General features: G+C 39.3%; 2 protein-coding genes across 2 annotated transcripts; one reads left to right on the top strand and one right to left on the bottom strand.

Moving 5' to 3' along the window:
* On the top strand, positions 15,179-16,656 carry LOC8067939 (transcription factor MYB36). Its single transcript, XM_002445261.2, has 3 exons — positions 15,179-15,441; positions 15,595-15,724; positions 15,881-16,656. The coding sequence occupies exons 1-3, from the start codon at positions 15,306-15,308 to the stop codon at positions 16,575-16,577; spliced, it is 963 nt and encodes a 320-aa protein (XP_002445306.1). The 5' UTR covers positions 15,179-15,305; the 3' UTR covers positions 16,578-16,656.
* Positions 20,190-25,992, bottom strand: LOC110436769 (aspartate carbamoyltransferase, chloroplastic). Its single transcript, XM_021464238.1, has 5 exons — positions 25,375-25,992; positions 24,779-24,918; positions 23,789-23,962; positions 23,463-23,699; positions 20,190-20,600 (listed from the first exon to the last, which is right to left on the bottom strand). Exons 1-5 carry the CDS (start codon positions 25,829-25,831, stop codon positions 20,493-20,495), a joined length of 1,116 nt encoding a protein of 371 aa, XP_021319913.1. The 5' UTR covers positions 25,832-25,992; the 3' UTR covers positions 20,190-20,492.

Here is a 27,941-nt window from a genome sequence, read left to right as displayed (position 1 = left end):
CGGTTTATGGCCCAACTTAGAGCAACTTTAAGGATTCTCGTGTCACTAAAGAGAAAAATAATGACAATTATAGTGATACATGGCCTTTCCTCTTTAACGCTATAATTTACATGTTCAATCTCAGGGAGTAAAAACTGTCCGGAAGAAAGTTTACTTGGGCTAATCACCATCAAAATCATACCTTCGAGAAACTAGACAGGATTCTCGTGTGTATGGATTTTGAGTCCAAGTATCCGGTTACAATTGTTCAAGCCTTGAGCAGAGAGATTTCTAATCATAATCCCCTGTTTTGTAACACAAATAACCCATCTCCGGCTTACCAACCACAATTCAAGTTTGAATTAGGATGGTTGCTCATGGATGGTTTTTGTGATATGGTGAGAGATATCTGGCAAAGTGTTATTGTTGAGGGCACCCCTCTAGAGGTGGCAAGCGAAGATCAGGAGACTTCACCAATACCTAAGAGGTTGGGCAAAGAATATACTTGGTGCTTATAAGAAAGAAAAAAGGTATTGCTAGATAAACTTGATGAATTAGATAAAAAAAAGCAGAAAACTCGCTTGATGAGCTAGAGTTAAATCTAAAACATGTGTTAAATAAAAGGCTTGCTTAATTACTTCGTGAGGAGGAACTTAAATGGTACCAAAGAGCAAAGGTTAAACATCTATTGGAGGGTGATGCTAATACAAAATGCTACCACCTATTGACTAATAGGAGACATCAAAAAACCAAAAATTTTTAGTTAGAGGATGGGGGAATATAGTAGAGGGTGATGCTCAGTTAAAACAACATATCACCAACTATTATAAGAACTTATTTGGTCCTCCAGAGAATTCTCATATCCAGTTAAATGAGCACCATGTCCAAGACATCCCGCAAGTTTTTGAACTAGAAAATGAATATCTAACAGATAACTTTTCAAAATCTAAAGTAACGGCAGCGGTTTTCCAAATAAAACATAATAAGGCACCAGGCCCTGATGGTTTTCCACCAGAGTTTTATAAGGTCTTATGGGATTTATTAAGGGAGGATCTGATGGCTTTGTTTTTGAAATTTCATGAGGGCAACTTACCCTTGAATAGTTTCAACTTAGGAACAATAATCTTATTACCAAAAAATAAAGATGCAAAAGTGATTCAACATTACAGACCAATATGTTTGTTGAATGTCTCGTTCAAAATCTTTACTAAACTTGCGACCAATAGACTTTCTACTGTTGCCTAGAAGATCATTAGACCAAAACAAACCGCCTTTTTCCCAAGGAGAAATATTATGGAGAGCACAATAATTCTCCATGAGACTATTCACGAACTTCACTCCAAAAAACGGGACGAGATAATCTTTCAAATAAATTTTGAAAAGGCATATGATAACGTGAAATGGAGTTTTCTGCAACAAGCCTTAAGGATGAAAGGTTTCTCACACAACTACACAAGTGGTGTTCTTGGGTACAGCAATTCACTGAAGGAGGGAATGTAAATATTAAGGTGAATGACCAACTAGGCTCTTACTTCCAAACAAAAAAAAGGCTTAAGGCAAGGTGACCCAATGTCTCCAATACTATTTAATATAGTGGTGGACATGTTGACCATACTAGTTGCCAGAGCAAAGGAAGCTGGCCAGGTAGAAGAGGTCATTCCCCATCTTGTTCAAGATGGTCTATCTATTCTTCAGTATGCGAATGACACGGTGATCTTTATGGGTCATGATGAGGAGAAAGCAATTAATATGAAATTAATCTAAGTACTTTCGAACAACTTTCAGGCCTCAAAATTAATTTCCACAAAAGCAAATTTTTTGTTTTGGAAAAGCAAGGATCATGAGGTGTTTTATTCGTAATTGTTTGGATGTGAGGTGGGAAAGTGTCCCTTCCGCTACCATGGCTTGCCCATGCATTCTAGGAGATTGAGCAATAAAGATTGGAAACAATTGAAGACAGGATTGAAAAGAAGCTTAGTGGTTGGAAAGAAAAGATGCTTTCAGTAGGGGGTCGCTTGGTCTTAATAAACTCGGTGCTCACCAGTTTACCGATGTTTATGATGTCATTCTTTGAACTCCCAAAAGGAGTTTTGGAGAAGATTGACTGCTTTAGATCATGTTTTTTCTGGCAAAGCAACCACCACAAACGTAAATATAGATTAGCTAAATGGGAAATCTTGTGTCAACCAAAAATCAAAGGGGAGCTAGGCATACATAATTTGGATGTACAAAACAAATGCATGTTGAGCAAGTGGCTCTTCAAGCTTCTAAATGAGGATTGTGTGCAGCAAGAACTACTGAGGAAAAGGTATATAAAAGATAAAATCTTAGGAAATTGTACCAAAAATCCAACAGACTCTCACTTCTAGAAAGGATTGATGAATATTAAAGATACCTTCATGAGCTTTGGTTCATTCAAAGTCACAAACCCGCTTTGGGATGGACACATGGTTGGGGAACCAACCACTGAAGGATAAGTTCCCCTTGTTGTTCAATATTGTGAGGAGAAAGCAAGACTCGGTGGCAAGAGTACTTGCATCAGCTCCCCTAAATATTTTCTTTCACCGTAATCTAGTGGATAGGAATTTAAGGGATTAGCATAGGATTGTTGCATCAATACATGATGTGTACCTACAAGGGGAAAGAGACACTTTTGTTTGGGCATTATATTCATCAAGATTTTTTTTGTTAAATCAATGTATGTTGCTTTAATAAATATGAGGTCAGGGTGCCACAAGATATTTGGCAGATCAAAATATACCTACAAGAATAAAAGTCTTTTTGTGGTATTTAAAAAGAGGTGTCATTTTAACCAAAGATAACCTTGTCAGAAGTAACTGGACTAGAGACGCAAGATGTGCCTTCTGTGATTCTCTAGAAACTATTCACCACCTCTTTTTTGGTTGAGTTTATTTTAAATATGACTATTCACCCCCCCTCATAGGCGTACCAGAGATCCTACACTCTCGCAACTTTACATTTTTTTCCTTGAACCTAGTGCGTAGAGTTGAACTTGTTCGGCTAAAAATCATAGAGCAAAGCTAGAAAACATGGAGTGGAGCAGTCTCAAATGCCCTCGGTTTTCCAAACTGGCAAAGCCTGTTTTTGTACTTTTTCAAAATGCATAACAGGCTTCACCACTGTGTTTCTCTCATCGAGACAATCGGAAAGTATATATAGAACATCCAATTTGGAGTCCGATGAAGAAAAGGCGAGTTCGGGAAAATCATCTAGCAGAAACTGGCTCAGCCAGTTTAAACTTCCACTAATGTTGTCTACTGTTTTACTATTTTGAGTGGCAAATTTATAGCTTTCTGTCTAAAAGTAAATGGAAAGGTGCACCCGTAGGAATGGCAACACTACTAGGCCAAAAACCTCGGCTTTTTCCGGCCCGGAGTTAAAGAACGAACCGGTGCTAAAGGGTCCTGCCCAACGGCTACTGACAGTTGCTGTCAGAGTAGGAACCCTTTAGCACCGGTTCGTGTTACAAACCGGTGCTAAAGGGTCCCCTTTAGCACCGGCCAGTGCGACGGGGCGAGGCAAACCCTTTAGCACCGGTTTGTGTTACAAACCGGTGCTAAAGGGTAACCCTTGAGCACCGGTTTTTGCCCTCTAAAGGTCCGGTTTATAGGCCGGCTCCCTCCTCCCCTCTGCCCATTTGAAACCGAGAGCACCATTGTTGTTCTTGGAGCTTCTTCTTGCTTGTTCTTCATTTGTTCTTCATCTCCAACGCCCATTGTTGATCTTCTTCGACTCCGTCATCGTCTCTTCGTGCTTGGAGGTGACTAACTTCAGCCTTTCTTGTCTTTTTCATGTTGTTTTTGGCTTGTGATATTCCCATCATTTTTTAGCTCAAATCCACTTTGTTATTTTGAATCATTCACATGAATTAGTATCCATATATATATATATATATATCATGGTTGACCTAGTATTAATGTAGTTTGCAAGAATGAATTATAATATCTTTTTATGATCTTAGAAAGTAGGATAGTTCAAATTAATTGGTTTGTTAATATCACTTGATTTATTTTTATTACTACATAATGTCCATTGTATCATACATGTTTACTAGTAAATGTGGAATTTATAATTGTTTAAAAATTGAGTATGGATAGTAGATGGCAACCGTGACCGGGTCTTCGTTCTCTCAACGGGTTCAAAAGCGATACCGTTCGGAACTCCCTCTCATTACTTGTGGCAAGTGTGGGCAGAAGATTTTGATGGAGTACAAAGTGTCGAAAGAGGGAGTAAACAAGGGTCGTATATTCTACAAGTGTCCGGATCGTAATGTGAGTTATTTCCAGACATTTGCTTATATATGTGCATATTTTTTTAAATGATATTAATTAAACTTTTGATTCTCTCTTTTAATTTCAGTGGGACGGTACCGGTGGATGTACAGGTTGGTACTGGGAGGAAGAATACATTGAACACATTAAGAAATCTTTTGCACAGGTGGTTGAGGCTGAAGGTGGTGAGGCATTGAGCCGACGAAAAGAGTTCAATGATGTTGATCAAGCGAATGATCTATCTATTATAGTTGGGATCGGACGCGAACTAATTATGTTGCTTAAGTTCATTTTAGTTTTGGTTTTTTTAGTGCTAGTTGCGATTGTATTTGTTGTAGCCAAGCTTTCCTGAATTAATCAACTATGTATCTTAGACATGTTGTGCAATAAGATGAGAAACTATATGTGTGCATGGTTTTCATAATATATATGTTATATTCAAAGCAGATGGTAACACGTAATTGGATGTATAATGCCGATCGGCGCTCCGAAGAGTTTATTAATGGCGTGCACTATTTCTTAAGTGTGGCCGAGACAAATAAGAGGGACGGTTTCATGTGCTGTCCATGTGCCGTGTGCAAAAATTTCACGGAATATTCTAACTCAAGAACTCTTCATTCACACTTATTAAAGTCTGGTTTCGTACCAAACTATATTTGTTGGACCAAACATGGAGAAAGCGGGATTATAATGGATGAAGGTGAAGAAGAAGAAGAAGAAGAACTGGATCATGCCAATATTATTGTTCAGTACGGTGGCTTCAATGATGTTGCAATGGGGAGAGATAATGAAGAAGAGGTAGCGGCAGAAGATGATCGGGGCGATGATTGGTTGCGCAAAAAATGTCAAGGTAATGAAAACATTGATGAGCAGCTTTATTTGTTGGCCAGGCAACCATCATGGCATGTCCTCACGTATAAAGGGTACGAGATAAATGGTAACACATTTTACACAGTTGGCCAAGATAAATGGAGCACCAACCAAAATAGTGGAGTACGCGTGGATGCCACGGATCCAAATGGGAACAGACTAACATATTATGCACGCATAGAAGACATATGGGAACTAGTCTATGCAGCTAATTTTAAAGTTCCTTTGTTCCGGTGCCAATGGGTGAAGATGACCGGAGGTGGGGTAACAGTCGACAAGGAGTATGGGATGACAACCGTGGACCTTAACAATAGTGGGTTCAAAGACGAACCATTCGTCCTTGCTGCAGACGTGAGTCAGGTGTTCTATGTCAAAGATATGTCTATGAAACCAAAGAGAGGAAAAAATGATGACCACTCAATCGTCAATGAGCCAAAGCACCACATTGTCCCTTCTGGGAAAAGAAACATTGTCGGAATTGAGGACAAGTCAGACATGTCAGGCGATTACGAAAGGGATGATCGAATTCCGCCCTTCATAGTCAACAAAGACCCAAGCATTCTGTTAAACAATGAGGATACTCCATGGTTACGGCAGGATCATAACCAAGGGTCATACGTCAAGAAGAAGTTCACTGTTGTGTCGGCTTGACTTTGTATGAAACTATATTTGAGAATTGTGAATTTTGATGTGTGTAACAAACTTTATATATTTTCCATTTTTACATTTGGATAATTTTGAGCCAATACTAATCACATTTCTTTAAAATCCAAGACGGGTTTTGGTCAAACTTGATCAAATGACAAACTAAATTACTTAAAATGAAAAACTTTTGAATAGCAAGTTATTAGAAATCATCAAGATCTAAACTTTTTATATACACAACTTTTCCATTTGAGAAAGTTTAAGTTAACAATACCCACCAATTCTTGAATCTCACATAAACTATATGAAACTATATGTGTCAATTGTGGATTTTCAACTACACCTTCCCAAAACTTTGTCAAATGCAAAAATGGTCTATATATGAAATGTAGATTTTGATGAGTGGAACAATATTAGTATTCATGACTTTTCCATTCGAGACCATCTAGGGTTCCGAAACCGCTGCGTGGCTATGAATTCTCTGAAAATTCAAAATTCAGTGGTTCAAACTTTTCCAAATGGAAAGTTGACCATTAGACAAAATGTAGAACTTGATGAGTGTAACAAATTTTGTATTAATGACTTTTCCACTTGGGACTATGTAGGGTTCGATCAAACGGTGTTTTTGTAAAAACCAATGCTTTGACTTTGGTCAAACTTGATCAAATGGCTGATTTGATGACTTCAAATGAAATAATTTTGAATATAAAGTTGTTAGAGATTATCAAGATCTACATTTTATATATTTTCCATTTTTACATTTGGATAATTTTGAGCCAATCCTAATAACATTTCTTTAAAATCCAAGACGGGTTTTGGTCAAACTTGGTCAAATGACAAACTAAATTACTTAAAATGAAAAACTTTTGAACACCAAGTTGTTAGATATCATCAAGATCTAAACTTTTTATATACACAACTTTTCCATTTGAGAAAGTTTAAGTTAACAATACCCACCAATTCTTGAATCTCACACAAACTATATGAAACTATATGTGTCAATTGTGGATTTTCAACTACACCTTCCCAAAACTTTGTCAAATCCAAAAATGGTATATATATGAAATGTAGATTTTGATGAGTGGAACAATATTGGTATTCATGACTTTTCCATTCGAGACCATCTAGGGTTCCGAAACCGCTGCGTGGCTATGAATTCTCTGAAAATTCAAAATTCAGTGGTTCAAACTTTTCCAAATGGAAAGTTGACCATCAGACAAAATGTAGAACTTGATGAGTGTAACAAACTTTGTATTAATGACTTTTCCATTTGGGACCATGTAGGGTTCGGTCAAACGGTGTTTTTGTAAAAACCAATGCTTTGACTTTGGTCAAACTTGATCAAATGGCCCATTTGATGACTTCAAATGAAATAATTTTGAATATAAAGTTGTTAGAGATCATCAAGATCTACATTTTATATATTTTCTATTTTTACATTTAGATAATTTTGAGCCAATCCTAATCACATTTCTTTAAAATCCAAGACGGCTTTTGGTCAAACTTGGTCAAATGACAAACTAAATTACTTAAAATGAAAAACTTTTGAATAGCAAGTTATTAGATATCATCAAGATCTACACTTTTTATATACACAACTTTTCCATTTGAGAAAGTTTAAGTTAACAATACCCACCAATTCTTGAATCTCACACAAACTATATGAAACTATACGTGTCAATTGTGGATTTTCAACTACACCTTCCCAAAACTTTGTCAAATGCAAAAATGGTCTATATATGAAATGTAGATTTTGATGAGTGGAACAATATTGGTATTCATGACTTTTCCATTCGAGACCATCTAGGGTTCCGAAACCGCTGCGTGGCTATGAATTCTCTGAAAATTCAAAATTCAGTTTTTCAAACTTTTCCAAATGGAAAGTTGACCATTAGACAAAATGTAGAACTTGATGAGTGTAACAAACTTTGTATTAATGACTTTTCCATTTGGGACCATGTAGGGTTCGGTCAAACGGTGTTTTTGTAAAAACCAATGCTTTGACTTTGGTCAAACTTGATCAAATGGCCGATTTGATGACTTCAAATGAAATAATTTTGAATATAAAGTTGTTAGAGATTATCAAGATCTACATTTTATATATTTTCCATTTTTACATTTGGATAATTTTGAGCCAATCCTAGTCACATTTCTTTAAAATCCAAGACGGGTTTTGTTCAAACTTGGTCAAATGACAAACTAAATTACTTAAAATGAAAAAATTTTGAACACCAAGTTGTTAGATATCATCAAGATCTAAACTTTTTATATACACAACTTTTTATATATTTTTATATGACAACTAGATTTTTTATTTGATGAAAACTATACCCTACTAGCATTCCGTGTAATCAATAACAAAAATAAAAAGTTTAACGTCAATATGATGTGAAAATAGATTTCCAGTTGATTGGATATAGTTTTTGTAAATTTATTGGAATAATATATTTTTGCATTAACAAAATACTAAACATTTCTTACAAAATTATTGCAAATTATAAAAATACAGCAAGATATTTAAGGTTAAAAATTTTCATGTGTACATTAAAAAAAATTACAATTCAGGATGACACAAATGTTTGCAATAAACAAATGGTGCATTGAGGCGTCTAAAAGGGGAGAGAATTGGATTTCTGTTCGTATTAGACAACATCACTACTTCCGTGGAGATGACCTCATATACGTGCAGTTCGAAGAATTGCACCAATTATGTCACCTCGACGCTCTTGACAAATCTCTTGTCACCTGCTTTTGTCTGTAAGTATTTTTTTTCTTTTTATTATACTTCTAACTTCTTTAATTACATGTATATAATCCTTACACACTTAGGATTTGTATGTATATATGCAGGCACCAAATGAGAGATCTCAGAATGAGAAATGACAATAGTATTGGGTTCGTTGACCCTTATATTGTTTTCAAGGCTCCGCAGGCAGTGTGGACAGCAGATCATGAGACAGAAGTCTGCACCAATCTTATGAGGTTCTTTGTGAACCAAAAAGAAAAACAAAAAATACTCTTCCCCTTCAACTTCGAGTGAGTTATATAGTTATTAAGTGCATGCATATTTTATTTTACATTATAGAACTGACTATATATATGTGTGTAAACAGCTTTCACTGGATACTCATGGTCATTGAAATTCCCAAGAACCGGTTGATAATCTTTGACTCAATGAGAAAACCATAAGAAAATTATCAACAAATGGTAAACATTATTCAAAGGTACGTAATGTCGATCTGAGCTTAAAAAATATCATAATATGACTCTATAATTATTAGTTCACGATCCACAATGCATGGCTGTGTATAGGGTTTGGGAAAGATTCATTAACCGTGAACATCTCATCTCAGTGGATGTAAAGCGCCGCTTAACATAATACATCCATAAGTAAGTTCTACTGGCTAACAAACTTTCGCTAACTTTTAGCCTTCTTATTGTCGTGGTCGTGAATATTTTTATATATATATCGTACAGTGGTGTTTAAGACAAGAAGGGGGGAACAATCTATGTGCATATAATTCATGATGGCACAAGTCAATCAAACACCCACAGAGACGCTCAGAGTACGTTACATGTCTCTTTTCATTATCTCCTGAATTATATTGAATAACTTAGATAACTAATATCTTTTTTATTTATTTCAAATTAAAGACGGAATGGCTGAGGGAAAAGGTCCTACAACAAGACCGAATCAAAGCTATCCAAGAGACGATAGCAGGATTTCTCCGCGACCAAGTGATCAATCCAAACGGCGAGTTTCACTTCAACGGCAACGAAACTCTTATTCCAAACAACGATGATCATTTATATCGTTTGTAGACATTGGGAGAAAAAACTCTATGTATATATGTGTTACGAATTTTGTACATATAAAACTATATATATATATATATAAAGCTTTTTATATATCTATTTAATTTTTGATGTGGCCTATTCATTTTATTATAGGCAAAGCTTAATTATTAAGCTAAGCCTATAATTTTCATTTATATATGCTTAATATACGTGTAATATAAATATATTATTGTATCAGCAAAAACATGTATTGAAAAACCTATTATTATATATTATATAAAAACAATAAACAGAACCGAAGAAGTGAACCAAAAAAAAAGAAACCCTTTAACACCGGTTGGTAATACCAACCGGTGTTAAAGGGTCCTGCAATTACCAACCGGTGTTAAAGGGGGGGGCTTTAGCCCCGGTTGCCCGAACCGGGACTAAAGGGTGGGCCTTTAGTCCTGAAAGGGCAGCACCGGCTCGGGAACCGGGGCAACAGGCCCTTCCCGACCGGTGCTAATGCCCCGTCTTGCACCAGTGCAATAAGTTAAATATCCTTTCTGCATGATAGAAGCAACTGAATCCCCTGAGTTGTCTACCGCTATAAATGTAAAGGATACTGTGATGGCCAATAATAAGCCCAAGCAAATCATCCTTTTTGAGAAGGCCAAAGGGTAAAATATCTAAGAATAACAAAAAACTATTATCCATCACAAAACTAGAACAAAACCATATCCCAAGCAAATGAAGAAGAACAAGTATGACTTTCTTTGGTATGTCTATGGATTCCATGGGAATAAAAACGACAGGGAATGTGGTGGTTAACTACACCATAGGGTATGTACCTTAGGCCGTTATGTCAACTCCAAATGGTTAGTGAATTGATTTAGGTTCTACCTTTCAAATATGTACGTGTTGATCAGTTTGCGTTCACTTCATTCTAGGGATGCAGCAGAGGCCAATCTTGATGAGAAATGGAGTTTCGAATGCACTTCGAGGCATAGGGAAGGTGAGCCAAAAGGTTAGTTAAGGCCAGACGCTCATGTAGTGACTTGCCCTATGTGTCCTCTCTATGAAGTGCAACCCCTCTATAGTGTCACTGCTATTATGTGCGGTCTAAAATTAGTTTTTGAGTCTAATAAAGAAGTATGTCTAAGTTTGGTGGCTTTGTTGGAAAGTCTATGACCGAGGCAATTTGTGCCATATTTCTATTTTAAACGATTATTTCTTCTTGTGTAACAATGATTTCATTAATGATATATGGCATTCACATTTATGTGTCATGCAAACTTATATGCTATTAAAAGATTAAGTGACACGTCTTCATTTCCTGAATATAAATAAACATGTTAAAGGTTCCAAGTGTAGTATTTCTGTGCAACCAAAGCAACCTAGAAATCCAATCCACAATTGAGGGTAGAAGTATACCTCCTTTAGGACTAATTGACTTAGGTATATGCGACATGAATGCTATAATCGCATAACGTGGTAAAATACTTTCTTAACTTGATCGATGTTGCTGCTAGGTTCTGTTACTCTGAACCCAGGATGAATCCCCAGAAATATTCTTTAGAATATATAAGGCTGAAATTCAAAACTATTTAGATAATAAGACCATCAAAGATTATTGCCTATAATAGAGGAGATGAATACTTATTCTACATTTTTAATGAATACTACAAAGTGTGGGATAATTATAAGCTCACGGGATTTCATATCAATATATTTAGTATGTCCAATTACCTGTTTAAGTGTATGATTACAAACAAAATGATAATATTTTGGGTCCGACTCACAAAGCTTTGTCAGATTTGGGGTCCACCGACGGCCCTGCAAATTGGCCTTGAGGCCACAGGGCCAGGTCTAACGCTAGGTTGGGCCGACCCATTCCTATCCTGAATACCATTTCCCCCTAACACTCAATATAATATAAACAGATTTTCCAACACTCTGATTTTAGAAAAATAAAATATTTACACAACACTACAATTCTCTCGTGCAACTACTACTTTGTTCTTGCCAAGAGCAAGAGATGCGTAGAACAGCTGTTAAAGGAGTGTGCAGTGGGCACTTTTTTCTGTTATCTGTCATCGACGGTATCAATTTAGTTAAGAAACTCCATCAGAAGAAATCATGGATTATGTCATATTATGGTCTATCCACGGGTGCAAGTACAGTTACGTTTTTGTCACCCACAAACTAAAGAATGAACCAAAAAAACACTAGTCAAAAGGTGTGGAAATAATTAATATACGAGCACAATATTCCTCATAGGACAAAATAAGTTAATTGCACTCAGATATACTTGATCATACACCAAGACCACTACATAGCTTTATCTTACTCCAGAGATCCTTGAATAATGTGGTCAACTCACCTTATCTAAAGAAACATTAAACAAATAAGCGGCACTGCATTACTTAATTTCACTGATCAAGCGACTTGTGAAGGTCTAATGCCCTTATTTTGCAAGTTGTTTAGGTGAGTCTACTCCATGGTGTCAGATCAAACAGCCAGCTTCTGCTTGGAGGCACCTGACAGAGTTGTGATGCTCCATGCCTTGCTACTAACCCAGTGGCAACTTGACCTTAGAATTTTTAAGAATTGTTGCCTAAACATGGATTTTCAATGGGATGTACCACTAATTGATTCCTTTCTGTCTGACCTTTTGGTAGTTATGTTAAGGGCATAGTTTGCTTACTGATGCTACTTTGTTTAGGATAGCATCTTGGATATACATCTCGCTTAACTTCTGCAAGAGCAACTAACACCACTGAGATGTAAGCAAGCTACATTATATTCCTGATGTTAGTAAACATGCATCTACTCCAGTGTGTAGCATTAAACATCGCTATTAGCATCTTGATCTTCATCTATCTTCATTGCTAGCTTCTGGTTGATTATTTGGACAAGGTATATACAATCACACAGAATGGTGTTGTATATACATCATGGCCAGTGAAGGAAGCTTCAACAACTTCTCATCCTGCAAGCAAGTCAAAAGTGTACTCGTTGGGATGTAATTTCGCAGACCTGCTTCGCTCTGACCAAGGAAGATACTGACAAGACGGTGTATGTAGAAGTAGAACAAGTGTACGTGCTTATTAACAAGGCAGCCAGTGCTGGTAGCTCAAATGTTTGAGTATACATACAGTACATGTACTGTCCTTTAGAGTACGGAAAGGGAAATGAAGGATCTGATGAAGACTAGAAAATGTGACTGATTAACATTCTGCACGAAATGATATGATAGTAAGTTAACTAGGTTTCAAAAAATACTGTTTTTTTATTATTACCGTGAGCAATTTGAGGCCCAAAATATTTTTAGAACTTAAGGACCAGTTTTTCGAAAATAAAATTAGTTTGTCAGCATGTTTCCTAAGTAACAATCATGGTTTTGTTTGTTTGTTCTATCGGACTAATAACAGAACCGATAGATCGTTCTAGGTGCTGCTTTTTCACCTTGATGATCAAACTGTTCTCTTTGCATTGCTAGAATGTTCAGCTTATATTTTTATCAAATTGAATTGAATGGGAATCATTATCACGATCTATACAGGACATTGTGGATTATCACAATATGTTAAGAATCAGTCTAAAACTAACCAACCACCCCAAGATGCAAGGTCCCTTTTTTTGCAAACAGAAAGTGCAAACAGGAACCAAAAAGTCAATGATCCAGTAATATGAAACACAAAGACAAAGATGCATGCGCCCAAAAACAGCCTACTTTGATCCTCATTACCAACTATTATTTACCACATTTCCATAAAATGGTTTGGAATGCCGAAATTTCATAGGATTCCTGCAGGACTCTGAAATTCTGATAGACTTTTCAGAATTCTACATTCTTATATATTTTTGACAGGCCCTTGCGCACGACATGGAATTATTGGCATGACAAAGAATATGTGTTTTCTAAAAAAGGGGGGTGGGGGGGGGGGGGAGTATATGTGTAAACTAGTATATATGATCTCACACGCGGCTCTGGGGATGAACAAGTCCTGAGGGTCAAAACAGATGACACCATGCATTCAGGATGCTGCTACATTGTCAGTTACAACTGCCCATGGACTTTTGGCAGGTCAGCCTAGCTAGCACTAGCATTTGTTTGGTGATGAATCTCCTTCCGATCCGCATGGCATGGTCCACCATGAGTTAGGGTTCATAGCAGTACAGCCATAACTGAATGGAAGGACTTGCATGCGTTGGACTCGTCATTCTGACCGTGTTACGTACGCTAGCTGTACGCATGTACGCTGCATCGTAGGAGTACGCTTGCTGTCAAAGTACTGCTACGTGAATTATTGGTGATGCCATTCTCTTACCAATTTGAGAGGAACCTTGATGACGTTGTATGGAGACTTAATTTCCATGCACGGTACTACAGTCCGAAATATTGACAGGCCATTTGAGCGTGATGAGGGTGTTGACTGATGACTACTGGCAATGGAAACTGATAGTAGTATTTGGAATATCACTGTAGTATCTTGCATGATGGCCAAATTGGGAGCTACTTATGTTAGAATTATAGCTGTTGTTTCCTGATTATTGCTCAACACATTTTCCTTCTTATCTAAAGGTATAGTGTTGAAATATGATTATGTTGTGTGTTGCTTGAAATGAAAAGGAAGCATGTCTTATTTTCATTTTAGGTGGGGGGATAGGGGCATCCAGAGTTTTAGAACTAGCTGGGTTTCAGGCTTTCAGCAAAGATCAGCTGGTTACTTTTAAAATTTAAAATCTAAATTTTTTCCAAGGATCTGGATTGGATCATATGGGGAAAAAAATCAAAGCAGAGTTGGGTCAGATATTATTTACCTCTGCTTTGAGCCCTATCTGAGTCGAATGATTAACCCATGTCAATGCCCTTGATGCTTATCCCCTCAGTACCGGTGATTCTAATAGCTAGATGAAGACAAGAAGTAACATTGGAGATCGCACTGCCTTCTTATCCATTGACATGTTCCATTGATTCAGTAAAGGCTCCATTCTTAGATAGATCCTAAATGGCTAAATCCTACTCAAGTTTAACTAAGTTCACAGTAGTTGGCTCAGTTTCAACATACCGTACAGGTGGCGTCCTAGCTTCGTCGACTACATGACACACCAGTCACTGCCCTAGTTCTAGCATAAGCTGCTCCCTATGCATTGGTCATCAAGCTATGGTAAATTGCAGAGTACTAACTGTTCATCGTGGCTCGTGCATTCCTCACCTGTCCTAAATCCTAGTTACATATGCTAGAATTCTTTAAAAAAGAAATAAATAATTGCATTGAACACTAGTATAACTAAGGATAATATATTCATTTGAAGTGTTTTGGAAAAAAGTGTTGCTGAGACACCCATCCATGTTTCAGAAAGCAGGATGCATGACACAGAAGTTGATGAGAAATACTACACCTTTCTGATGTTCTGTTTATGCAGCATAGCAGAGGAATACTATACCATATAGTCCATAGGGTGGCCAAGGAAACAAAAAGCAATCTCCAAAGTACACCGAAACAAAAGCTTGTGTTGTGTCAGCATCAAGGTCAAACCATATCCGTACTTTTTTAAGCCCTCTCGCCAGCTCCTATAAATCCTGGGCGCAGCTAGCTCATACCACCACCCCACGACCAAACCAGCAGCGCAGCACCAACACACCTGCCTGCCTGCTCATACACACACACACCACGCACACACACACAGGTTGGGAAAGACACAGAGGTTCATCAGAACTAGAGATCGAGAGAGATGGGGAGAGCACCCTGCTGCGACAAGGCGACGGTGAAGAAGGGGCCATGGTCGCCGGAGGAGGATGCAATGCTCAAGAACTACATCGAGGAGCATGGCACCGGGGGCAACTGGATTGCGCTGCCACACAAGATAGGTACTGAAGATGAACTGATCAACTCTTGCTCATCGATCCATCTATATGCCCATGCATTTCCAGACATGTTTTAGCTTGTTTCCAGTTTGTTCAGCTGTGTTTATGTGTGTGTGATGTGACCGATGATTAACTGACTCATGAAACTGCATGCAGGGCTGAAGAGGTGTGGCAAGAGCTGCAGGCTCAGGTGGCTCAATTACCTGAGGCCTAACATAAAGCATGGCGACTTCACCCCAGAGGAGGACAGCATCATCTGCAGCCTCTACATTAGCATAGGGAGCAGGTATACACATACAGACCCAGTAGTCAACCACTCCGATCCCGGCCTTTTCTTTACAACTAGCTAGACTGTATGTGTAGTATATATACTCCATTAGCTAGTCCATGCAGAAGCTCAACTGTAGTGCTAAGCATGTGTGTTAACATATATCATGAGCAGGTGGTCCATCATTGCCGCACAGCTGCCGGGGAGGACTGACAACGACGTGAAGAACTACTGGAACACCAAGCTGAAGAAGAGGCTCCTGGGGCGGCGCAAGGACCACCACCGCCAGAGCGCGGCCGACGCGTCCACGTCCACGTCCACCGGCGAGAACATGAACGACGGTGAACCGGCGGCGCTGAGCGCGTCGGCCATGGAAAGGATCCAGCTCTGCATGCAGCTGCAGAACAACCACCCCTTGCCCTTGATGTGGCCCGGCTGCGGCAGCAGGGCCAGTACCCAGAGCAACAACAGCTTCAACAGCAACGGCAGCAGCGTGACAATGGCTGAACAAGGGCAGTCGTCCAGCTCGCTGAACGAGCAGCAGCACCACCTGGTGATGAGTGCGCAGCTGGAGGGTGCCGCCGGCGCCATAGACAACGGCCTCGCCTCGCCGTCTAGCGCGGAGAACTCCAACATGATCAGCATGGAGGCCGAGCTTGAAGAACTGCTCTACGGTGCTGACGACAACCCGCAGGGGAACGCCGCCGCCGCCGCCGCCGGCATGGTCGACGGCGGCGGTGTGCAGCAGGTGGATGTGGACTGGTGGAGCTATGATCAGCAGGCAGCAGGAAAGTCGCCTGTGGGTTGCTGGGACTTCACCCCTGAAACCAACACGGTGTTCCTGGACTACGCGTCGGTTTATGACATCTAGTGATCTAATTTGACTGAGCTGTGAAGAACGAATTAAGCTGTGAATTAAGTTAGGGAGGTGATATATAGGGATTTGTCTAGAGTTGGCTCTGGATTTGTGACATCTACACGTACTACATAAACTGGACTAAGCATCTTGTAAGAGAATTCCTAGTAAGATGTAAGGGATAAATTAAATAAATAAATAAATAAATAAATAAATAAATAAATAAATGTACTTAAAAATGCCTGCCAGGCTCCAAAGAAATGCTATTAGTTTAGGATGTTTGATGTTTCAGACAAAGAACAGATAAGGGATCTATCATGTTGATAGTAGTAGTGAAGTTAGCAAAGTTGTTTAGGTTGCTTTTGTTGGCGAGAACAGAGAACAAGATCACTGCTGGTTCCTACTGGAACCACATAATCAATTTCATAGCCTATCAAGTCTCAAACAACAGCTTTTCGGTCTCTGTCTAAATCTGTACTGTTTACGCATTAACTTACATATTTTTCCAATTTATGTCCAAATCAAAGTTTGACTGCGTATTAGACTCTAGTACCATATCATTGGCATGTAGGAATAAGGAGTAGGTACGTTGAAAAACGGCTACCAGGCCTGAAGTACGTACGTTGAAAAAGAATGCAAACACCGTTCTCGAATAGTATACAGTAGAAAATGGAGACACGGTCCTTGATGCATTCACCATGAAGGCACGAACCGCGTGTGTCGGACGGTTGTGCGTGCGTCACTGTGTCAGCAGGCTGACCAGGAATCTTCATGTGCGAGTCCAATCCATGTATGACCCCACCCATGAGATGGGATCATACAATTCTTAGACCCTCTTTAGATCAGAAGTGAAAATTTTTTGGGTGTCACATCGAATGTGTCGAGAGGATGTCGAGAGAGGTTTTTAGAAACTAATAAAAAAACAAATTACATAGCTCGTCTGAAAACTGCAAGACAAATCTATTAAGCATAATTAATCTATCATTAGCACATGTGAGTTACTGTAGCACTTAAGGCTAATCATAGACTAACTAGGCTTAAAAGATTCGTCTCACGATTTTTAACCAAACTGTGTAATTAGTTTATTTTTTATCTACATTTAATATTTCATACATGTGTCCAAAGATTTAATGGGATGGATGAATAAACGGGGCCTACTGATCAGCCTACCTATATATGTCATGTGACATGTGTGCATGTGACGGTGTGAATTATATTCACTCTCATGTGGTTAAGGCTTTGTTTAGTTTACCCCAAAAGCCAAAAAATTTTTAAAATTTTTTGTCACAAATCTTGTGGCAAATGCATAAATCATTAAATATAGTCAAAAACAAAAACTAACTACACAGTTTACCTGTAAATCGCGATATGAATATTTTAAACCTAGTTAGTCCATAACTGGATATTATTTGCCACAAACAAACAAAAGTGCTTTTCATTTTACCAACTAAACAAGGCCAAGTTGTCTGTCCTAAAATCAGTGCTTCATCGGCACATTAGGCAATGTCTACCTCTTAATCGGTTATTATAGAGTTCTATTGGCTCCATTCGTTTGTCTTACAAACCATACTTTTTCCATCAACCAGCAATATTTTTCTTACAATAAATCAACAAAGTCATGACTTTTCAGATCAGCAAACAAGCTTACTAGTCGGTTTTTTAAACGGTTAACAAACTGCCAATTTCTTAGGTTGCAATAGCTTTAACACAAGATAACAGATGTACTACAATCCTGAGTTACGTTTTTCCTATTTCAGATGGTTACAATTCAACAAAAACAAAGTTATTTTGTAAAGTTAATTATATTATATGTGTATGAGACTCTCTACATCCCAAAAAAAATGTAATTTAGAATCCCAAACAGAATATCATTTAGGTTTGTCATAAGCTAAACCATCATAAATTAGATCAAAAATATTAGAAAATATTAATATTTATAATATCAAAATAGTACCATTAAAATTTTCATGAAATATATTTCCATAGTATACTTAACTATATCATAAATATCGATACTTTCTTATGAACTTGTCAAACTCACAATAGTTTAACTTTTGACAAAAGTATAATGATATTCTTTAAGGAGTAAAATCCACCACCGGTCCCTAAACTTGTACTGTCGTGTCATCCCGGTCCCTAAACTTACAAATCGATCGTTTAGATCCTCGAACTTGCTCGTCTGTGTCATCTCGGTCCCTAAACTTGTTCAGTTGTGTCATTCCGGTCCCTAAACTTAGAAATCACCCATTTAGGTCCTTAAATTTGTTCAGCTGTGTCATCCCGGTCCCTAAACTTGGTTTTGAATCTCATCTGGGTCAAAACAAAGCGATTTAAAAACTCTATATCAAAAAATAATTCATAACTTTTTCATATAAACTCGAATAAAGACAAATTTTATACCAAAGTTATAGTCCTTAGCACAATCTACAACTTTGTAGTTGAAAAGTTTTTTATTTGTAGTCGTTTAGTGTTATAAAATTTAATTTTAAATTTTAAATTTCAAAATCTATAAACTTATAAAAAATATTTTAGGACCCTAAATGATTTTAATTTAAAAACTTTTCAACTGCAAAGTTGTAGATCACGTCGCTGCCTACAATTTTGATATAAAGTTTATCTTTATTTGAGTTCATATGAAAAAATTATGAGTTATTTTTCAATATAAAGTTTTTAGATTCGTCCTGTTTTGACCCAGATGAGACTTAAAAACAAGTTTAGGGATCGGGATGACACAATTGAACAAGTTTGAAGACCTATATGGGAGATTTTTAAGTTTAGGGACCAGAATGATACAACCGAACAAATTTAGGTACCTAAACAGCCGTTTTGCGAGTTTAAGAACCGAAATGACACACGCAAACAAGTTTAGGGATCCTCTTCTTTAAGAAACAAATGGAACACTCGGTAACTCTCAGAACATACATCATAAAAAAAATAAGGTATTGTATAGTTCAAACATAAAATTAACACAACACCCCAACCTGAATTAAACAAAAAAAAAATCTGAGTGCAAATCAGGCCGACAAAACAAAAGTCCGCCGAAAGGCCCATCAAAAAACATGAGAACAAACAGGGGTGGAGGGGGTCGAGGCAAGGGGGTGGCCAAATACAGGAATCAGGCCTATGGAGCCAACGAGCACAAATCCTAGTATATACATATCTAATAGCCACAATGAGCACAAATCCTATTATACATACACAACCGATAGCCTCAATTCCTCAAATTAAACTGAAATGATTAAACACATGTTACAGTAGTTTAGCCATCCTAATCTTCATTTTCTTTGTTATAGTAATAAATTTATATATACACCACAGGTTCTCAACTTCTCAAGAAAGACTACTAGCTATTGCTGGTGATAGAAAAGAAAGCTGAGCAGGATTTGTAGTGCCAATCAGTCCATGATTCAGTCAGTGAGTCAGGTATCTAGTGCTGTTACAACTGAAACTGAACACCATCTTGCTATTGCTTTGCCATCTATGTCACACCCGCAGCATTAATCAAAGTCCAAATTAGTAGTGTTGTTATGCACAAGTAGGCAAGTAGCCTGAACTGAGCAGAGGTAGCTCAGCGATATTATCCTAACAAAGAATCATGCAGGTAAATTTTACTGCCAATACTAAATATGTATGTGCTGCTTGATAAAATGCAGCAGAGCATCATCACAACTGAATCGCTCAAATGATTTTGTGCAAGCAAAATTAGTGATGTTCCTTGTTCTCACATCACATGAGAACAGCAAAACTCTATTTCGAACACGATTTGTACATGAACATTGGCCATGCAAAAATACTGCTGCACTCTCACATGGATCCAGACTTTTATTACCTGCACAGTACATGAACGTTGAATTTTGACAGGAGCTGCTGATTATTAGTACAATTTTCTCATCACTTGACACAGCACAAGCTCATGCAGTAGCAGAAATGTCAGTGACCAACAAGCAGAAGTTTGAGCAATGCCATCCTTATGTAGAGGCCATTCTTAGCCTGCCTAAAATATGCAGCTCTTGGATCACTATCGACTTCTACCCTGATCTGCAAAAGAATTGATCTCATTTAGATTTCTTGGTTTGCATTAGACTGCACTGACAAATGTAGCAACAAACATGCAAAGAGTGCGTAACTTCATGTCAAAGAATTTATAACCAAAATAGCTGAATACAGAGTAACTAACATAGTTATTTCATCAGTTGTGGTAAATATAAGTAGTTCTCCCCGATGTTAAATGGTTTTTGTATAGCACTTCTGTGAAAAAAATGCATAATAATGGTATTAAGAAAGTGAAAATGTTCCAACCATCAACATCTCTAAATTTCAGTGTGGTTTCCAGCCAACTTCCAGATAGACACATACCAACTATTGACTATCCTAAAGATCCATAACCTGAAATCCATTGGAATCAGCTGTGGAGCAATCTTGTGGCCAAGTAGCTCCCGAGTTTACAGGAGGCTTTAACATTGGAACAGCACATGCATACTTATGAAAAACTGGTAGTCAAAATCTACTTACACCAAGCTATTTAGTTTGATACAACCTAGCCAAAACAGAAAAGTAACACTTCCATCCACATGTCCACTAAAGACCAGTTTGTAATAGTGGTAATTGCAGTGTTATGTGTTATGCTGTATTTATTTGTAAAGTTGCTGTCGAAAGCATTTCTCAAAAAATTAGCAACGTGTTCAGAAAATTACAGTTTTAACTAGATAGAGCAACTCCAGGAGCTTTGTAAATGAACTCCCAATTTGAGTTTTTGGCAAAACGGACAAAAAGAACTCCAACAACTTGGTGAAACAACTCCTTAAAAATAAGAAATTGCAAAAATTCCCCTCCAACTCCTAACTTTCTGCACCGGATAGGAAGCACGTATCTCCCCCCTGGCAGCCACCGCCACCCCTTGAACATAAGCAGCCCTAGCCAACTCTAGCCACCGCCTAGCATCACCTGGCCACACCTGGCTACACCCGGCCACCACCTGGCCGACCATGGCCGCGACCTGGGCAGCTGAAGCCACACCTGGCCGCCAACAGCCGCATCTGGCCGCTCACAGCCAGACGCTGGCCATGCCCAGCCACGCCAAGCAGTTGCTGACCACACCCAGCCAGCTGAGACTGGCCCTGACCTCGGCAGGGGCAGTTCTAACCTGGCTGCGGCAGGGCGGGGCTGGCTGCAGCTAGCTGGAGGGTGGTTGCTCCTGTCTGGGAGCAGCAGTTTGCAGAATGTTTTTTTTTGACACGGTATTTTAATATTATATCATATAAAAAAATCATGTATACGTGTGTCGGTCGATGAACAACACTTTCAGTTTTTTTGTTGCAATTTGCGTTACATGTGAAATAGTTTTATTGGTCGATGAATAGTAGATTCTATTAGACATGTATTACAACATGTACACCTGCACAGGACTATACATGCCTACAGTACATATCTAATAGATTCACATGTGGATGGCAAATTGTTCTTTGTTGTGCTCTTGTATTTTTGGTTGATGAACAGTACATTTATATGTGTAGTGGCATTTTGTTTTATATTGCAACTTAATTTGCCATCCCATGAATAGATTTTTTTACATTTAGTTCAACAATTGTGCGTCCGGTCATGTCGTAGCCAGCTCTGGCTGGCAACAGCAACACTGGGCAATGGCCAGGACTGACCAGTGACCATGGCCAGCCAGGGGTAGCTACGGCTTAGGGCTTACCAGAGCTGGCCACAGAAGACTGGAGGCTGTGACTGCTGGTGGCCAGAGGACGGCTGCTCCTATCTAGAGGAGGCAGGGGTTTGCCGTTGAATTTTTTTTTATGAACGTTTCATACAGCATGGCCAAGGCTAGCTACACCAGACCAGGGCTAGCTATGTAGGGATCATAGCCAGATAATCCTGAAACATCCTCCCCTGCCCTCATTATTTATCAATATATGACAATACATTCTGGGGCAGAGCCATCATGTTTTCTAGCACGTTTCCTACAACTATGCAGGGGTAGGCCAGGAGAAATGATTAAATAGTATCGGCATCCCAAGAGCAATCCAATTCTTTTTTCACAAGTGAATTATGAATGCTCATACTGCCAACAGCTGTAGAACAATGAAAAAAGCCTTGGCCAACCCTAGACTGCCCTAGCCTCCTAGCCAGCACTGGCCTGGCTGCAGACGGCTGCAGCTGGCTGGGGGGTGGCTGGCAGTGGCCAGAGGCCGCCTGGCCGGCTAGGATGCGGCCAGCGGACAGCTGTGGCCTGTTTTTGCCACCCAAAGGTCAGCAGCAGGTGGCTGGGGGCAACCACGCCTGGCTGAGGGACAGCAATGCCTAGCTGCAGGAGCATGCAACAGGGAGGTGGCGGCAAACAGATGGGTTGGTTGACACAAAGAAAAAGTCGTGGGCCCTCTTTTTGTTTTTTCGGAAGCCAGTATAGGAAACTATTGGAGAGAGGGATAAATGGATGTTGCTACTTATTTTGTTATCTTGCCGAAGTCATTGATTCAGCAAGTGAATTTTACAAAGCTCCTAGAGTTGCACTTATGTCATCTATAGCTTCCCTAACATGAATATATAACTTTTTTATTTAAAAAACCCAACATACCCCCTTGCAGCATGAACAAACATAAAAGGTCTAAAAGTGAATGGTGATTCCATAACACAAAATTATCATTATCTAACACATCAACAGAAGCCTACTGTGGCATTTCAAATGCTAGTTTAAACTGTGAAACACTAAGGAAACACAGCCTAATATCAACTGGACAAAGCCAGCAGCCATAGTTAATTCCTAGCGTAAACCACAACAAATTATAATCTTGGAAAAGAATGAATACTGTGAAAAGAATGGATACTAGACATGGACTACTACGATGGAAAAGAATGGATACTGTGAAAATTACTGAATTCATAATGACAATTTCTAACCTCATCAAGCCTTGGAAGGGGATGCATGATCACAGAATGCTTTGGCAGCACATCCAAGACCTTCTTATCCACAATGTACTTACCACGAGCAGCTTCATAAAGATCAATCCTCTCACCAAATCTTTCTTTTTGAATACGTGTTTGATAAATAACATCACACTTGGAAGCCACCTCCAACAAATCTGAACTTTCTTCCCATTCAACACCTTTGGAATTTAAGTAGTCCTTGATGTCATCCTTTGGACAGAATGAAAACAAACACAATTCCATTTATTCTGGAGGATAAATGAAACGAAGTCAAAGATATTTCTTTACAAGACTCATACCTTCATTTTAACAACATCTGGAGATACAAAGTATATCTTTATGTTCTGGTACTTAGCAATCAAGTAAGCCAGAGAACGAACTGTCCTCCCATTAGCAAGGTCACCAACCAAACCAAGTTTTATTCCATCTAGTGTGCCAATTTCTCTCTTTATTGTGTACACATCCAACAGAGCCTGAAGAAAAGAATGAAATTGTGAATTACAAATGACACCGCAAAATTTTCAAGCCAAAAGATAGATGCAACACAAAAGGTATTTCAGCAAGTTGTTATAGAAATATAGAAATGCACTCCAGTGTGTATGACCTGATTTTACTTATCATCAAGATGCAGCAGATTGGGTATTCCAGATGAACCTTTGGGTAAATGACTACGAAAAATTAGCTGTAGCATGTAATGTGAATCTGTTTGCTGATTTGTGGTACAAGGAATTCTTGCAGGTGTAGAATATACCATCAGGAAGTTGCCAACACAATGAAAGCCTAGTCAAATTTATAAATAAATGGTACAAAGCATATGCCAGTACATGGTCTGTTCTAAGGAGATTTACGGATGGTTTATTTTGCTGTGCTCACTTTCATTCTTCCAATGCTCCAATCATATAACACAATACTTAATGGACCATCAGACAGGTCGAGAAACACAGACAGAAACAATGTGAAGAAAATGCTACAAGAATATCCAGGCTAAGCCCTTGCAGGAGTGTCCATCCTCAAGTCCAAGTGCAGCTTCCTATCCTTTTCATTTTTCAACCTCCCAAAGTACCCAAACTTAAAAATATCCATTAAACAGGTCATTGTCACTTGTTGATAACTTCGCAACATCCCAACCAATGACTAGACCATCATCATTCATTAAAATGCAGTTTTTAGCTCTTGTGCCAAGATTAGAAAACTCAAAAATCACTGTCTCAGGAGCTAACCTCCAAGGATGACAATTGACACTACTTTTTTAAGACAGATGTAAGGAGGGTCAGAAACTAAACATTTACCTGGGTTGGATGTTGCCCTGGCCCATCACCTGCATTAATAACAGGAATATTCGCAGTATCTGCTGCTCTCCTTGCGGCTCCACTTTCAAAATGTCTCAGAACAATAATATCAGAATAACCCTCAACAGTTCTTATGGTATCTGCGTCATGGATACACATGGTTAGTAACCTCGAATTTTGCTCTCAAGATACAGAAATTGGTAAAAGTCTGTCCGAATTGTAACTTAAGAACAACTAATTCTACAGCAGAAGAGGCAATCCGCTCGCTACATCACTTTCCTTTCTTTTCAATTAAATCTAGTTTTAATCTCAAATTTGACTAATTCAGGATTGAAATTTTGAGGGAAATGGAAATTTGGCGATAGTTAACTGGCGGCAGGCAATTGTTCCCAGATCAAAAATAGAATACCGGTGTGTTGGTGGAAAATTTGGCATGCTCGTTTCGTCACCTACTCGCGTGTGCTCAGGCACCAACCACTCTCAACAGACAACAGAACACATAATAATATAGTGGAAACTGGAGACACCGACTCCCTCACCATCACCGACACAAAGTCTAACGTATTCAACAAGGCAGCTGAAGCTCAGTAGCTCACCTTCGAGTGTCTCCCCCTTGGCGGCGGAAGAGAACTCGCGCGCGTTCTCGGTGGTGAGCACCTCCCCGCCGAGCCTCCGCATAGCGGCCTCGAAGGAGAGGCGCGTGCGCGTGGAGGGCTCGTAGAAGAGCGTGGCCATGAGGTACCCCTCGAGGACGCGGCTGGGGGCGCCGTGGGAGCCCCGCTCCACGGCCTCCATCTCCCGCGCCACCTCGAAGATCTCGTTCAGCGCGTCCCGGTCGAACTGCTGCGCCTCGATCACGTCGCCCAGGCGCGCGGTGACCTGGTGCTGCTGCGGCGCGGCGGAGGTGCCGGCGGCGACGGAGGTGGCAGCGCCGCCGCGCAGGCGAGGAGGGGCGGAGGAGGGCGTGAGGGACAGACGGGGGCTGCTGCGGCGGGAGGAGGAAGGGAGGGAGAGGTGGGGCCGCGGGAGGGCGGCGCGAGCGGCGGCGGCCATGGGCGGGGTGAAGCGAGGCGGCGGGTGGTGGGCAGGGAGGGTTTAGGGTTCAGGCGTTCAGCCGTTTTTCGGGGGAGCAGGGAGCGGCACTGCGGCAGGCGGCGGGACCGCGGGAGCTCGCATTTTAGATTTTGTCTGCCTTTTTTTTTCTTTTTCTGTTGGGCGTTGTGACTTGTGATTGTGAGGACCAATGTCTCCGCGGATTCTCTCTTCTCGGTGGGAAAAGAAAGAGAACGCCGCTAACGTTTCTATTGTTCTTTATTCTTTTCATCGCTGTCGTAGAATTTTGAACTACCCATCAAAAAAAAAGGATACGATATTATAATTGAATATATCATAAGTGAAAACAAACCGAGCCATAATCAAGATATTGTATGTAAATTTTTAGAAACTCGCACATAAACAATTTAACAGATAGCTTGTATGTGCTGTTTAATGTATGTAGATCAAATCAGATAAAACAATCTTTGTATATCATTTTGTGGTTTCTTGATTCTTGATAAAGGAATCATGTACTACCGCCATTAGATAAAGAATGTATCCATTTTTGGAAAACAAAAAATTTAAATTTGGTCAAAGTTATATTAGCATTTTGAGATGAAATATACTTGCTGGTATTAAATTGCACATACTAAAACTTGCTGCAATTACAAGAAAAACAACATGTACGAGGGTTCAAATTTTGTAGGTTTTGCTTGGCCAATTTGTCTGAGAATGCTTCTCCTCTAAGGCCTTTATAGTCCAAGGATTGAGCATCAATCTTGCTTCTAATTTCTTCATCCTCCACCATTCTTCCAAGCACATCAAGAAAACAATCTCATAACTACCCAACAGTTGCACCATCATTACTTATATGAGAGAATGCAGTCTTGCTGGATTCAAATATAGTGCAGCCCCATACAAAGGATGGTCCATTTATGTCACCCAACGTTTCTCAATGATCTTAATGATATTCTTGAGCAAGGTTTTCTTGTTTTCAGTAGCAAAGCTGAGCTTGATCTTCTCTTTTGCATGATTCATTAGTTTTGTAATCTCTGGCATTGCAGGCCTCTCATCACCATCTACCACCCTAAGAACAATAAGAAGAGGGGCTGAAGCCCTAAGACAATCTTCAACTGAATTCCAAAATTCCACAGAGAGCACAGTGTTGTGCACTTCTTGACCGGCTGCAGTTTTTGCCAAATTGTTCCCCATCCATTCTTCACTAATAAATAAAGCTTTCAAAGCATCTCTATGCTTGTACAAACTTTTTAAAATGAGGAAAGAGGCGGCAAATCGAGTGGCTGCAGGACTCATTAGATCAGCCCCTGTCTTTTCTCTCATCAAACTGAGAATTCTTCCATGCCTATAGATGAAAATTGTGACGTGTTTGGCTCTTGCAATGGGCTTCTTAAATTCCTTCAAGTTTCCTATCTCTTCTAGCATAAGATCCAAGCAGTGTGCAGCACATGGGCTCCAATATAGTGTAGGAATTCTTTCCATTAGAATCCTACTAGCTGCCTTGTAATTAGCCCCATTATCAGTGATAACTTAAACCACCTTGTCTTTCCTAATCTCCTCAATCTTAGCCTCAAGCAAATCAACAAGCATAAATGCATCATGTACCTTACTTGATGCATCAAGAGACTCCAAGAAATAAGTCCCCACAGAGCTGTTCACATGGAAGTTGATCAAATGGTGGCCTCTCTTATCAGTCCAACCGTCTGACATAAGTGTGCAACCATATATCTTCTAGGCCTGCTCATGTTCCTCCCTCATAGAACTGGTCAATTTCACAGCATCCTTAAGAAATGGTTCACCTAACATATAAAGAGTAGGAGGCTTGTAACTTGAACCAAATTATGCAGTTGCCTCAACTGCAATCTCAAATTGTATTGATGTTGCTGCATTAAATGGCACACCACACTCATAGAACCATAAGGCCTAGTGCTGATCCACATAGTGCTTATCCTCTTTGGTCCTTATCTTGTCTAGAATTGTTGGTTGTCAACATCCTTTACATCTTTCATCAACAACTTCTTCAGGTGTTTTCTGAAGCATCTTAGCAATTGACTAGTTACCCTTCGGCTTAGACTTTGCATTAGTTGATGCAGTACCCTTGAATAAATAA

This window comes from Sorghum bicolor, chromosome 7 (genome assembly GCF_000003195.3).
Source record: "Sorghum bicolor cultivar BTx623 chromosome 7, Sorghum_bicolor_NCBIv3, whole genome shotgun sequence".
NCBI classification, from domain to species: domain Eukaryota; kingdom Viridiplantae; phylum Streptophyta; class Magnoliopsida; order Poales; family Poaceae; genus Sorghum; species Sorghum bicolor.
This window is presented reverse-complemented; position numbering and strand designations above follow the sequence as displayed.